Source organism: Antechinus flavipes, chromosome 3, assembly GCF_016432865.1.
Source record: "Antechinus flavipes isolate AdamAnt ecotype Samford, QLD, Australia chromosome 3, AdamAnt_v2, whole genome shotgun sequence".
Lineage (NCBI taxonomy): Eukaryota > Metazoa > Chordata > Mammalia > Dasyuromorphia > Dasyuridae > Antechinus > Antechinus flavipes.
Window position 1 is genome coordinate 426,461,630 of NC_067400.1, and position 12,969 is coordinate 426,474,598.

The window sequence follows — 12,969 nt, forward strand, 5'->3', positions numbered from 1 at the left end:
CTATGTTCTGGCTTCCCTGGCTTCCTTCAAACTTGTCATTCTGCAAGAAGCTTTTCCTAGTCCTCCTTTCCCTTTGAGATTGCCTTCAAATTACCATGTATGTATATGTGTGTATATGTATATACACACATATACATATATATTTATTTACTTTTTTACATATACTATATCCCGAACATAATTTTTAATATATTGTTTCCTCCAAAAGAGGAAAGATTTCTCCAAAAGATTGTAGTTTTTGAGATGAGGGGCTGCTTTTTGACTTTCTTTATATCCTTAGCACTTAGTATAATACCTAGCATTAACAGGCATTTAATAAATGCTTTTTCACTTGACTTCCAACAGAATGAGCTTTACTCAGCCATAAAGTAGAAAAGAATCTCAGCCAGGATACAGTGGAAATTCATTGGTGCAAAGGGTGTGGTGGATAGGATGTGGTGACTCATTCTGCAATGGGATACTTACCAAATCTGAGAAGCATTGCCACTTTTATGCCCTTAGGCAAGAAGGAAGCCAAGTCAGCAGTTTGAACCTTAGTCTCCTGAACAAATCAACTTGTAGGGATAGCTTAGTTATCTTTTAAGGGGAAAAGTAGTCTGCCTTAAGGTATGTAATGAGTATCTTCATAGATATTCCTACCACACAAATATCATTTGACAGATTTCCAACACTATATTGTGTTAACTTTTTTCATATAGTTGTTTAGTTTTTATAAATTGTTACTAAGAAAAGATCTCTTAGAAATCATCTCTTCTAATTAGAACTAACTCCCATATTTTACATATGAGGAAATAGTGCTTAAAGAAGTATGGAGATTCACTTGAAGTTACATAACAATGACAGGTAATTATAATCTTATAGTCAAAGAAAGGATTATATCTTAATTTTCTAACTCTTGATTATATGCCCTTTCTCTTATTCTAGTCTGACTAACTAAATTATAAACTCCTTGAGAACAGATAATGTCTTATTTTTCTTTATATTCTCCCCATAATAACTATTAATATTGAGTAAATGACCAACTAAAATTTATAGGACTTACTTTGAGAATAAATTTTGGAATACATTTTTTAAAAGAAGCTATTATTTTGTGACTATAGTACTTCCATATCAGGTATATATACCTGTGAGATGTATGGACATACATGCATCTATATGTATAATATATTTTAGATTATTTTATGTATTGTGTTCTATATTATGTAACACATTATAGACAAAGCATTTCTACTTTATCATGTGTCTTTTTTTGCTTCCTTTCTGAAGTCTATTTGTCTCTTGATATTTGTGTATGTCTGTATCTTTGTGGTTGTATGCATTTTTCACTTTGCATGTCTTTTTCTTTCTGACAGGTTTTTAATATATTTTCTTCTTTGCCTATTTCTCTTTGTATCTATCTCTACCCTTATCTGTATCCCCTCTCTTCTTCCTTTTTTTTCTTAACAAAATATATCAAATTAATTTTTTTCTTATTAGTTTTGTTTACTAAATAGGATTATGTGTTTCCAGTTCATTTTAAACTATCCATAGGAAAAGTTTTGTTTGGGATCTTTTTTATTTGTATCTGTAATTTCTTCAGCATTCGCAATTCCTGGTGAGATAATTGATTCCATCCATAAATCAGAATTTGTTTGAGCTGAGTCACTGAGATTTACCCAGAATCACACACCTAGTTTGTATCAGAAGCAGGCCCCGCACCCAGATTTTCCTGTCCTCAAGGCTGGTTCTTCATGAACTACATCAAGCAGTCTCTCTCTCAGATTTTTTTTTTAATGTATGGGAAAAAAATAACAGAAGGCACTTTTACTCATGTGAAGTTTGACTATGCTTTCATATTAATCTGTGACAAATCCAATACAGTTCAGTTCAACCAACTTAGTAAATGGTTATTGTGTAGAGAACACTGTGCTAGTTATTAAAAGAATGGAATGAAGCATAAAAGACATGGTCCCTGTGTTTAAGAAGATTACTCTCTAAATCAGTGCTAACACACATAAACAACTCAAATATATAATAGGTAATAAGTACATCTGAGAGGTACAAGTGTGATATGCTAGTAAAAGGACAGGACTTGGAGTAGGGAAGGACATAGACTTTGAATCCTGATTTAGATATTTATTAATGTTATGACATGGAAAAGTCATTTAAGTTCTCTAATGTTTAGTTTCTTTATCTGTAAAATAGAAATAATAATACCTACTCATAGGGTGGCTGTGAAAATAAAATGAGATAATGCATTGGGAAATTTTTAAAACTTTCTATAAATGTTAGCAATCACTAGATGATGTCTAAGACTGTAAATTATTATTATTAGGAGTATCAATGAAACAATAAGTAGTGTTTTAGAAATATCCTAAAAATATGAGTAAAGGTATACAAGTAGAAGACATAGGGTGATTTGAAGTGATGGTGGCTCACTGGCTGTTGCATAGAATACCCAGTGAGGAATGATACAAGATAAAAGCTGGAAAAATAAGGGGAAGAAGACTGTGGCAGACAGTGAATGTCAGGCAAAAGAATTTACTTTGAAATTCTATTCTTTCTAATCAGTAAACATTAAGAAAAAAGAAGCTAATACTTTGTTACCATCAGCTTACTTTCATACCGACTTCTATTTAGATGTTTTAGAAGTTAGTAAGAAATTAGAAGCATCTGAATTATCCTTAGACTAATTTAGCCTAAGATTCATTCAATCAAATAGTGTATAAAAGGAAAACTACTTTGGCAATTTTAAGGCTTAGAGGCAAGAAGAAAATGGATACAGAAAGATGTACAAGGAGGTTATTAAAATAATTCAGAAATTAAGGTCTATGTGAGGATAGGCCAGAAAAAGTAGAGTAGGGACATAAGGGATATTTCAAAGAGACTGGTGTAAAAGATAATGGCCCATTCAATCATTGCCCATTTTCTAAAGCCAATTTTCTTAGCAATGTATAAGACTAAGCATTTCTTTATTTTATAAAATTAAGGGGTTAGGCTAGATAAACCTTTCTATAATTTTATGAAAGAATATATTTATATAAAGGGATTCCCATCCATATTTAGTATGGAATTCTCCCAGTTGAACTATACAAACTCTTCTACCTTAGGTATGGATTACACAGGTTTCAAAGTCTGATGCAGGATGAACTGCAAGAATTCCTGAGTAAGTAAGTTTACCTCAAATAAAAGCATGCCAAGGACACTACAAAGATAACCACAGTCATGTGGTTTACCATTCATAGACTCTTCCTTGCTTCAGGGCAAACCTTGGCTTGAATGACTGCTTTCTGTCAGGTCTAGAAGTATTATGCATGAAATTTTTCGAGGAAGGAAAATATTTCTGATAAACTAAATGTAGTAGGAATGATACATCATACATTTATCTCCTGGTCTCCTGTTGTTAACATATACTATATGTCAGAAGTTCTTTGATGATATAATCAACTGATTAAGATAAACTCTTTCCATATACTTAAGATTTGATCATCCTATCACTTACGTCAAAAAAAAAATTAAATTTACTTTATATATTGACAGAAGTATATTGATTGCTTTTTTGTAGAATGTAAAACCAGCATTAATTCAGGACCAGAAGAATAGAAATGAAATCTGCAACTTGTTCCCCTAATCAAAACCAGAAACTTGTTTTTAGGTAAAAATATTTTCTTGGAGTGGCAAATATATTATACCAATTATCAAGAGTCATATTTAAAACTATTTAATTTCATAAATAGCATGCTATTACATAAAATATTTCCATCATATGATCACAAAATTGGAAAATATGAAATTTGAAAAAGATTTTAGCAGCCACTCTTGCTCTTTGCTTAGGCTGGAAACAATATGGTATATAATTGACCCAATGTCAGAAAGATCAAATCAAACTTGTATTACTGAGTGCTATGTAAATATATTACTTAGGTTATCTGAGCCTGTTTCTTTACCTGTAAAATGGACAGGGGGATAATATCATAATATCAACTTCATAAAATTTTTATGATCCTCACATGAGATTTTACACACACACACACACACACACACACACACACACACACACACACATATATATATATATATATAATATTTTGAAGTTCTATATAAAAGTCATTTGCTATTATTACAAGCTAGTTTTCCAATAATATCATGGGTTGATGAGCCAATAACTGAAGTTTGGCACAAATATTCAAGAACCCACTAAAGTATCAGAATTAAACTAGTATTTAATTCTGTAGGTAAAGAAGTAATTTATACTCATAATCTACATAGATATTTCAAATAAATCAAAAGTTTTTCCTCAATGTACAGATTTTTTTAGTCCTTAATTTTCTTGGCTATCCCTTAAACTCAATAATCATTTGACCATTTGACCAGTCTCTAGGTCATACAGTGAGTTTTCTTTCAAGATAAAAATAGATCTCAAGCAGAAAACAAATATCCATTAAATAACAGCTATGTGTCATAGCACTATGAGAGTTGCAAGCTATTGCAATAGTCCAGGTATAAAATGATGAAGGCTTCCTCAGGTTGACAAGGAGACATTCCAGGAGAAAAATAGGCTTATTATGAGATATTATGAAGGTTTCTGCAACATATTGGATATAGGGGGAGACGAGGTGATAAAAGAAAGTGGAGAAGCAAGTATTGCACATAGGTTAATCACATATAAGTTAATCATGATCAAAACAAAAAAACAAAAATTGATAAGATTCATTCAAATCTATATGAGAAAAGTTTGCTGATTATACAAATAGATTCCAGATAAAAATAAAATTAATAGATGTCCTTTTGAAGAGATGTTTTCATTTCAAAGATTTTATTTCATTACTCAGGAAGTCTTTGGAGTATGGTATTGGGGTAACTTTTTGTACTTCCACCCCTCACAATGATTGTAACAACCACCACTAGCCCTGAAACTAGTCCACTCAACAAAGCTCAACTCTGTGTACTAGGAAGTAGAACTTTTAAGACATATAGTAGCATACAGAACAATAAGGACTAAATATCAAGATATAAATAATCTGAGGAAGATTAATACATTTTTTAGCAACTCATTCATGCCTAGTTCAAAATCATCCCCTTCATGAAGCCCTCATTGAGTTACCTGCTTGGTAATGACTTTCCCCTTCATACCACATATTACAACTTAATTTATATCTCACTAATATATACAATTCTATGAAAAGTGAATTATTATTATCTAACCTCCCAAATGTTTTGAAAATTCAGTGGTAACAAGAACCACATCTTATCTAAACTTTTATATACAAAAAAAAAAAAGGCTCCTAAAAGCTGTTACAATGTTTAAATACATAAAGGTCACTTAATTAATATTTGCAGATTGATTGAATTTCCTGTGTACCTTAAGGAAAATTATCCTGTGTGATCTGAAGATTTCAAATGATTATCTGAGTTTTAGTGATATAAACATAGATAACAATAATCTATGTTTCATGCAACTGAGTTTATTACTGAAGTGAAAAACAACATGTAATATGAGGTCTGACATGGAAAATGATTATTAACCAGATAAATCAATGCCAGTTTTTGGATTAGGCAAAATGGTTAAATAGGATAAGAAAGGACATTCCAGAAGTAAGAAATGACGTGGGGGGAGGGTGGTAGAGCACGAACAATGGTTATAAAGGCATCCTTATTGACTCCAGTTTAGAACACATGGAAGGATATGAAATAAGATCATAAAGGTATGAGGCTTTGAATGTCAGATAAAAAAGTTTGAACTTTACTGAATAATCAATAGGGAACCATTAAAAAATTTGAGCTAAAGACTGACATGATCAGATCTATGAAAAAGATTATTCTGGTAGAGGTATGAATGATGGCTTAAAGGAAGAAGTAATGGGGATGGGAATCATTAAGTCAACAAATTCACAAATACCATGTGTTAAATGCTGTTGTAGTCCAATGGAAATAGAGAATTAGAAACTCATTTAAGAGAGAAATGGAATTTACCATTTTTTCCATCTTTAAACAAAATAGTAGAATACATTTAATTCTTAAATATATTATACTAAATAAATCGTACTTGATCCTGACAGAAAGTTGACTTGCCTTGGTTGTTTTTTACCTATTTAATAGTTAAATATTAGTATGTAATTATTTTATTATATAATTATTTAAAATAGTGAAATCACAGATCATACACAGCTATTATATCAATTCATGTAATAATAACCATGTGGTGTTTCTTTGAATAGTAATTTAATTTAAAAAATAGATTCAATATACTGCTATATTTGAATGGACATTCTGCTTTGATCTTAGGATTATTTTTACTAATTCCTAATTCTTATAAGGAAATATTTTATGAAATTTTTTGGCTCTGAAAGGTTTTTATGAGCACAAAATACATAAGAATGATTAGATTTACAAACTGAAAAAAATAACAACTCTCATATAAACCAATTTCTGTCCTTTGACACTTTCACCACACTGGGTCAGGCCCTCATCATCTCCATTTGGCCATCTGCATAAATTAAGGACATATACAGCAATTGGATGTTCCCTGAGTTCCGGGGATTCAAAATTGAGAAGGAGATTTGATCAATTTCTCCTGCCCATTTTAATTTCTTCATTTAATGTCAAATGCCTCTTCAAATGGGTGAATATGTGGAAATCCTATGTATGTGCAAAGTAACAGAAAAGGAAATAACACAGCACTTGTGTATGCAATGATTATTCATTAAAGAATATCTCTTACAGCTAATTAGAGATAGGAATAGGATGTTGAAGGACTCTAAAACTATACCCACACTGAAATGATATTGTATCCCTCAGATTCAGTTCATGTAACAATTCCTCCAATATTGTGATTTTGCAATTTTCCTAAAGTTAGAAATTCTCTCTCCCGTTGGGGTCCAGAATAATAATCAGAAAGCAAGGTGTCATCTCCTTCTTCTATTTCCAGGTCCATCTTTAAGGATACATGAGCTCAATAATTGGGCATTAATGATGGGCATTAGATTTTGAGACTGAAATATTATTTGAATTACTTGTTAGTGGATACTAACAAGAGAGTTATGTATACAGGTATTATGGGACTACATGACCCCATTCCAATTCCAATTATTCCAATTATCTATTATGCTATTATATTATGCTATTATTGCATGAACAATGAAAAGAATAAAAACAAAAATATAGTGGATAATTCACGCTCAGTGTGTGTGCCAAATTTCTGGAAAGTGCCAAGAAAATGATCTTGCAATGTTTTCTCAAAAGCATCATCAAAGACCTTACAGAGGTCATTATACTTTTCCCTATCCCTCTGTTTTGGTCTTCTATCTGTGAAATGCTAATTCAGATTATATAGGAGAGGAAGGAAAACTTCATATACCACATCCTAATGGGAATAAAGAACCTTATTTGCCAATTTAAATAAGTATAAATGTGTGTATGCATATATATCCTATAGCAAACAATATTGGTCCACTTATATCCTTCAGAATATGGAAAGATAACATTTGCAGTTATAAAACTTTAAGATATAACACCAAATCTTTATAAGCATAATAAAGGGAGGGGTATAAAAATATAGAGACTAAATATTACAGAATACTTTTCAGAAGTTAAACTTTTATCATCCTTGACACAGTGAGTTTTTAAGATTCTTATGCCTCAGTTTCTTATTCTGTAAAATGAAGGGGTGAGACCATATGACCTCTAAGATCCATTTCAGCTCTAGATTTTTAATGCTAAATACTGAAAAGCTGAGCTGTGTGGTCGAGACTGGAAGATATAAGAATTGAGACTGGGATGTTACAATAATTTTCAATAAACTAGATTCATCTAAGTCTACTCAGTGATGAGAAATTAGATTCCAGGCCCCAAAGCCAAGTTTGGCAAAAAGGTCTCCTTTTCAATCCATTCCTTTTTTTCTCCAAAGAATACCACACACTTCAGCTGTTAAACTCTGGTGAAAAGAAGATTCTAAAATATTACAGGGGTCAGTTATAGGGCTATTGTAGTATTAATTTACACTGAAATAAAAATAATGTCTTGATAGTATGAAGGAGTTAATGCAGCTTTCAAAGGTGCTTAACTTGCAGAAAGGGAGTAGCTTAGGCACAATGAAGATTTGGCTCAGTAATACCTGTGAAACATGAGCTCAGATTAAATGTCCCTTAAAACAATACACTTGGGATCTGGCAGCTGGCATCAGATCTGATTCAGTTCTGGAGCTTCAGAGCTTAGAGACCTCTAGTCCCCACAGTATTGGTAATACTACAGGGAGAGCAATAATAATCTTATCATAGTGAAAACACAAATGCTCTGATTCATGCAGGAATTTATGACACCCTGGTTTCATTCTGCTCACCTTTCATAATATGAGAGAATCCATCCCATAGTCTCCTGATATTCATGCCATGCATATCCCTCCCCAACCCCCACTTTATCTTTTCCTTTAAACTTCTGTATTATTTCGTTTCTAATTTAGTCTTCTATTATTATTTTCACCTTTAGCATGTGGCCCAAGCTTGTGACATTAGTTTGTGTGGTTAAATAAATAAAACCCAGCACAGCAAAACTAGTGAATGTGGCTAATCACCTGCAGTCAAATATAATATAAAAATCATCGAATTTGGAATTGAGACACATTTGCAGATCTTAGCTTTGATTGTTCCTTGTTTCATGACCTTGATATAAGTGGTTAACTTTCTGAGCCACATTTTCCATATCCGTAGAATGGGACTAATAATACTTGGATTATGTGCATATAGGCAAGTAACTACACTTCTCTGAAACTCAGTTTTCTAATTTGTAAAAATTAGAACAATAATTCATGCATCAAAACTACTTCATTCTTGTTGTAAGGAAGACGCTTAGTAAATCTTAAAAAGAGATTTGAGTTTTTATATTAACTTTTTATTTTCAAAATGCATGTAAAAATAGTTTTCAGCATTCACCCTTGCAAAACCTTGTGTTCCAAATTTTTCTTCTTTCCTTCCCCCACTTCCCTCCCCTAGACAGCAAGTAATTCAATATACATTAAACTTATGCAGTTCATATATATACACATATACACATATATGTGTATATATATATATATATCCACATTTATCATGCTGTACAAGAAAAATCAGATAAAAAAGGGAAAAAAATTAAAAAGAAAAAACAAGTGAACAATAACAAAAAAAGGTGACAATACTGTGTTGTGATCCATATTCAGTCCCCATAGTCCTCTCTTTGGATGCAGATGGTTCTCTCCATTACAAGTCTATTGGAATTAGCCTGAATCATCTCATTGTTGAAAAGAGCCACATCTATCAGAAGTGATCATCATATAATCTTCTTGTTGTTGTGTACAGTGTTCTCTTGATTCTACTCACTTCAGTTAGCATTAGTTTATGTAAGTCTCTCCTTTTCCCTTTGTTACAATCTCTTTGGGATATAGACCCAGTAGAGACATTGTTGGATCAAAGGGTATGCTCAGTTTGATAGCCCTTTTGGCATAGTTTCAAATTTGAGCTGTTTTTTTTTTTTTAATCTCAACATTCATGAGGGTCATAATCAGTTCAGCTGTGGAGATGAAAATAGTGGTAAAGTCTGACTATGTTAACCTTAATGTACCAATTTGACTGTGGATGGGTTTTTTTTTTTAAGTCTAGGTTTCCTGAGCTCACCAAAGCTATAAGAGCAATGGACACTCATGGCTTTGATCCACTCTGATCAAGAAGGAAGTTTTGACCTCCTCTGTTTCTGACCTTAGCCAATTCACCCCTCTTTAGGTAGGCTGGTAGTCCTTCATTCCTGGAGGCTCACCATATAAGTGCCAGACTTACCGATTATCTTAGCTTTGCTATAATTCTGAATTCTTCACCTCAACCAGCCTTACCCAGTGTAGTAGTAGGGCATATAAGAATGCACCACTAAGCATTTCTGGCTGTGGGCATTTTGACAAGCCAGCTAGAGATGTAGATTTTATCTTCTCCCACTTTCTCTTTTTTGACTCATGATTATCTCTGCATTAGCCCATTTTCTTCTTGAAGGTGGGTTGCAAAAAGATAAGAGCAATGTCATACAACACATAAGCAGTCAGTTTTTTGCGACTAAAATTAGCCTCATTTATTTCAGTTAAAACTATAATTAGATGTTCTTCATTTGAGGGCATCTCCTGAATCCATAAAAATTATGATTTGATATAAATCAGGATCTATTCAAATTTAGTGCAGAAAACTGGTGTGTCAAGAACAGATAGACACTTAAACATGATTTTAAAAATATCCTCAACAATAATTAAATCCCATGGAGTCATTTCCTTTCCCTTACCTATCTATAGGAGGGAAGAGACAGAGAATAAACATTTAATAAGTTCTTCTTGTGCCAGATATTGTGCTAAGAGGTTTACAAATATTATCTCACTTAATTCTCACAATAACTCTAGTAGGTAGATGCTATGACTATCCCCATTTTACAGTTGAGGAAACCAAAGCAGATAATATATGATTGATTTGCCCAGGATTATACAGCTAGGAAGGGTCTAAGACAGATTTGAATTTGAGTTCCTGATTCCAGGACCAGTGTACCACTGAGTTGCCCCATTATATGTAACTGATAGCACCAAGCCTTCAAAGTTAATACCATTTCTTATAGTGTCATTCTAAAGACTTGTTTTCTTGTTTCTCTTTAGCACTTTCCTATGCAGAATAAATGGTAATTAAAATGTGCAGGATGACAAGATGGAGCAAACAGTGCTTGTACCACCAGGACCTGACAGCTTCAACTACTTCACCAGAGAATCTCTTGCAGCTATTGAACAACGCATTGCAGAAGAGAAAGCTAAGAATCCAAAACCAGACAAGAAAGATGATGACGAAAATGGCCCAAAGCCAAATAGTGACTTGGAAGCTGGAAAGTCCCTTCCATTTATTTATGGAGACATTCCACCTGGAATGGTGTCTGAGCCCTTGGAGGACCTGGACCCATATTATATCAATAAAAAAGTGAGTGTTCTTGACCAGACTTACTAGAACATTACATATTTTGGATTGCTAGAACAACATGTGCTTTTATTGCCATCAGAACTATAATATTTTGCTGCTTTAAAATGATGCATTTTGACATATTTATTAATAATAGATAAGATTTATATGGAAAGTACCAAAAATTCATTATGATGAATAAATAAAATAAATACATATTAAAATTTGCTGCCTTAATCAACCAGCAACATACTATATTAGGAATTTTCCAAATAGTTTAGTTCTATGATTATCTGATATATTTTCTATGTACATAAAATGTAATCATTGCAAATTATAATATTTTTAATACATGTTAGTGTTACTCTGTTCTCATCCTAAAACCTGAATGATTCTTCATTGTAATTACTTCAGCATTTCAAGGTATCCATACTTTCATTAATATAGGCATCTTCTCTGCTAATACAGGTTGCATCTTATTATTTTAGCATATAATTTAATGAGTTTTGGTGGCTAAAAAACAGTCATGATGTGCTGGTTCCACACTGAATGATGATCCTTCTAAATTGAACTTTGTTGATTCTCAAATGACACAATATCCACTGCCCCACAATGAAGTCTTCTTAGCTTGTTAGGTTTGCCAAAAAATTTCATGTTATTGGAAAAAACCTTAAGAATTCAGTGTCACCTCCAACCAGAAGGAGGATGAGCCACTGAAGTAGAAGATGAGGTTACATTCCATATACTACACAAATTAGAATGTTTCCTTCTTTTTCCCAGAGGAACCTTATTTGATTTGACAGAATTCATACCTATTTACAAAATATACATCACTTAATCATAGGAACCATGATATACTCAAAAGAAGTGTCAAGAAGAAAATGAATTCAGAAAATGGTTATAGTCTCTTTTCATTTATTGTTCTCAAGTAAATTGATTAATAATACTAATTTTTTTGTTTTTATTTATTTAGACTTATAATTTTCCCAGTGTAGGTAATTCCCAATAAATAAACTCTTTGATGGAGATGAGCAAGTCTAATTAACTCATAGTTTTAAGATAGCCTAAAACATTGAGAAATTAAGTGACTTGCTCAGGATCACATAGTTACATAGTCACAGTATATGTCAGAAGTAGGACCTGAGCCCAGACAGATTTTTCTCTAATTCAAATTCTTGCTCTGTCTCTAGTGTACCCTTCTGCTTCTCAATCACCCAAAGTCTTAGTAAATTTATTTATTTTATAGTCTTTCATAAGGCATAAGAATAAATAGAAGTTACAACTACAAGGGAAATGCTATTTAAGCAACTGAAGTTTTTTTATTGTAGTCCTTAAGATGTCAGAAACCCTTGAAGAGCCTTGTTTTACTTTTTATTTGTTTTACTGCCCTTCCCTCAATTACTACCAATTGAATCAACTTGATACTTTGGGCCTGTATTCTTGGAGGACAGTATGACTGTATTCCCTCAGGAGCTTCAGAGCTAATTTCTCACTCACATGAAATTGACAACTTATATATAAGAATCAACATTAAATGCTAGTTTAAATCCAGTACATTTTCTGCCTTGAAGATTTTGCATCAGATGAAAGGATAATCATTGTCTGTAGTTTTTAATTTCTTCATCTGCATATTTGTAATTTGTTACTTTGCTACCAAAGTCATGGTAGTAGCTTATTAATTTTATAATTCTACTCTTTTAATCACTAGTATGAATATCCAATTTTATCATTAAAATCAATTTTTGGCAGCAAAGTTAATGTGATTTCTAAAAAGCCAAAGTGCAAATTAATCTAAATAGATTTTCATGGGTATTTAGATCCTAAAAGTAGTTAGAATTCAATATTAAATAATTAAATTCTGAATGATTGAATTTTTAAATTAAATTTATTTAAATGCAGATTTAGCTATCCTCTTTGTATTTCCAGAAACCAGCTATTCACTGTGTAAAGTATGTTTTGTAATGAAAGTAGATTAAATGTCTTTGTGGTTTGTGAGGCCCTTCCTTTCTCTGCAGCCCTATTTCAAACCAATACTGTTGAACAAACA

The 12,969-nt window shown here is 32.2% G+C and overlaps 1 protein-coding gene across 1 annotated transcript in view; it reads left to right on the forward strand.

Moving 5' to 3' along the window:
* LOC127554588 (sodium channel protein type 1 subunit alpha-like) overlaps positions 1 to 12,969 on the forward strand; it is a 205,395-nt gene that overhangs the window by 56,125 nt on the left and 136,301 nt on the right. The window contains exon 3 of the mRNA XM_051986234.1: positions 10,631 to 10,943. Within this exon, the coding sequence (XP_051842194.1) occupies positions 10,680 to 10,943 (264 nt within the window). The 5' untranslated portion in view covers positions 10,631 to 10,679. The remainder of the gene's footprint in view (positions 1 to 10,630; positions 10,944 to 12,969) is intronic.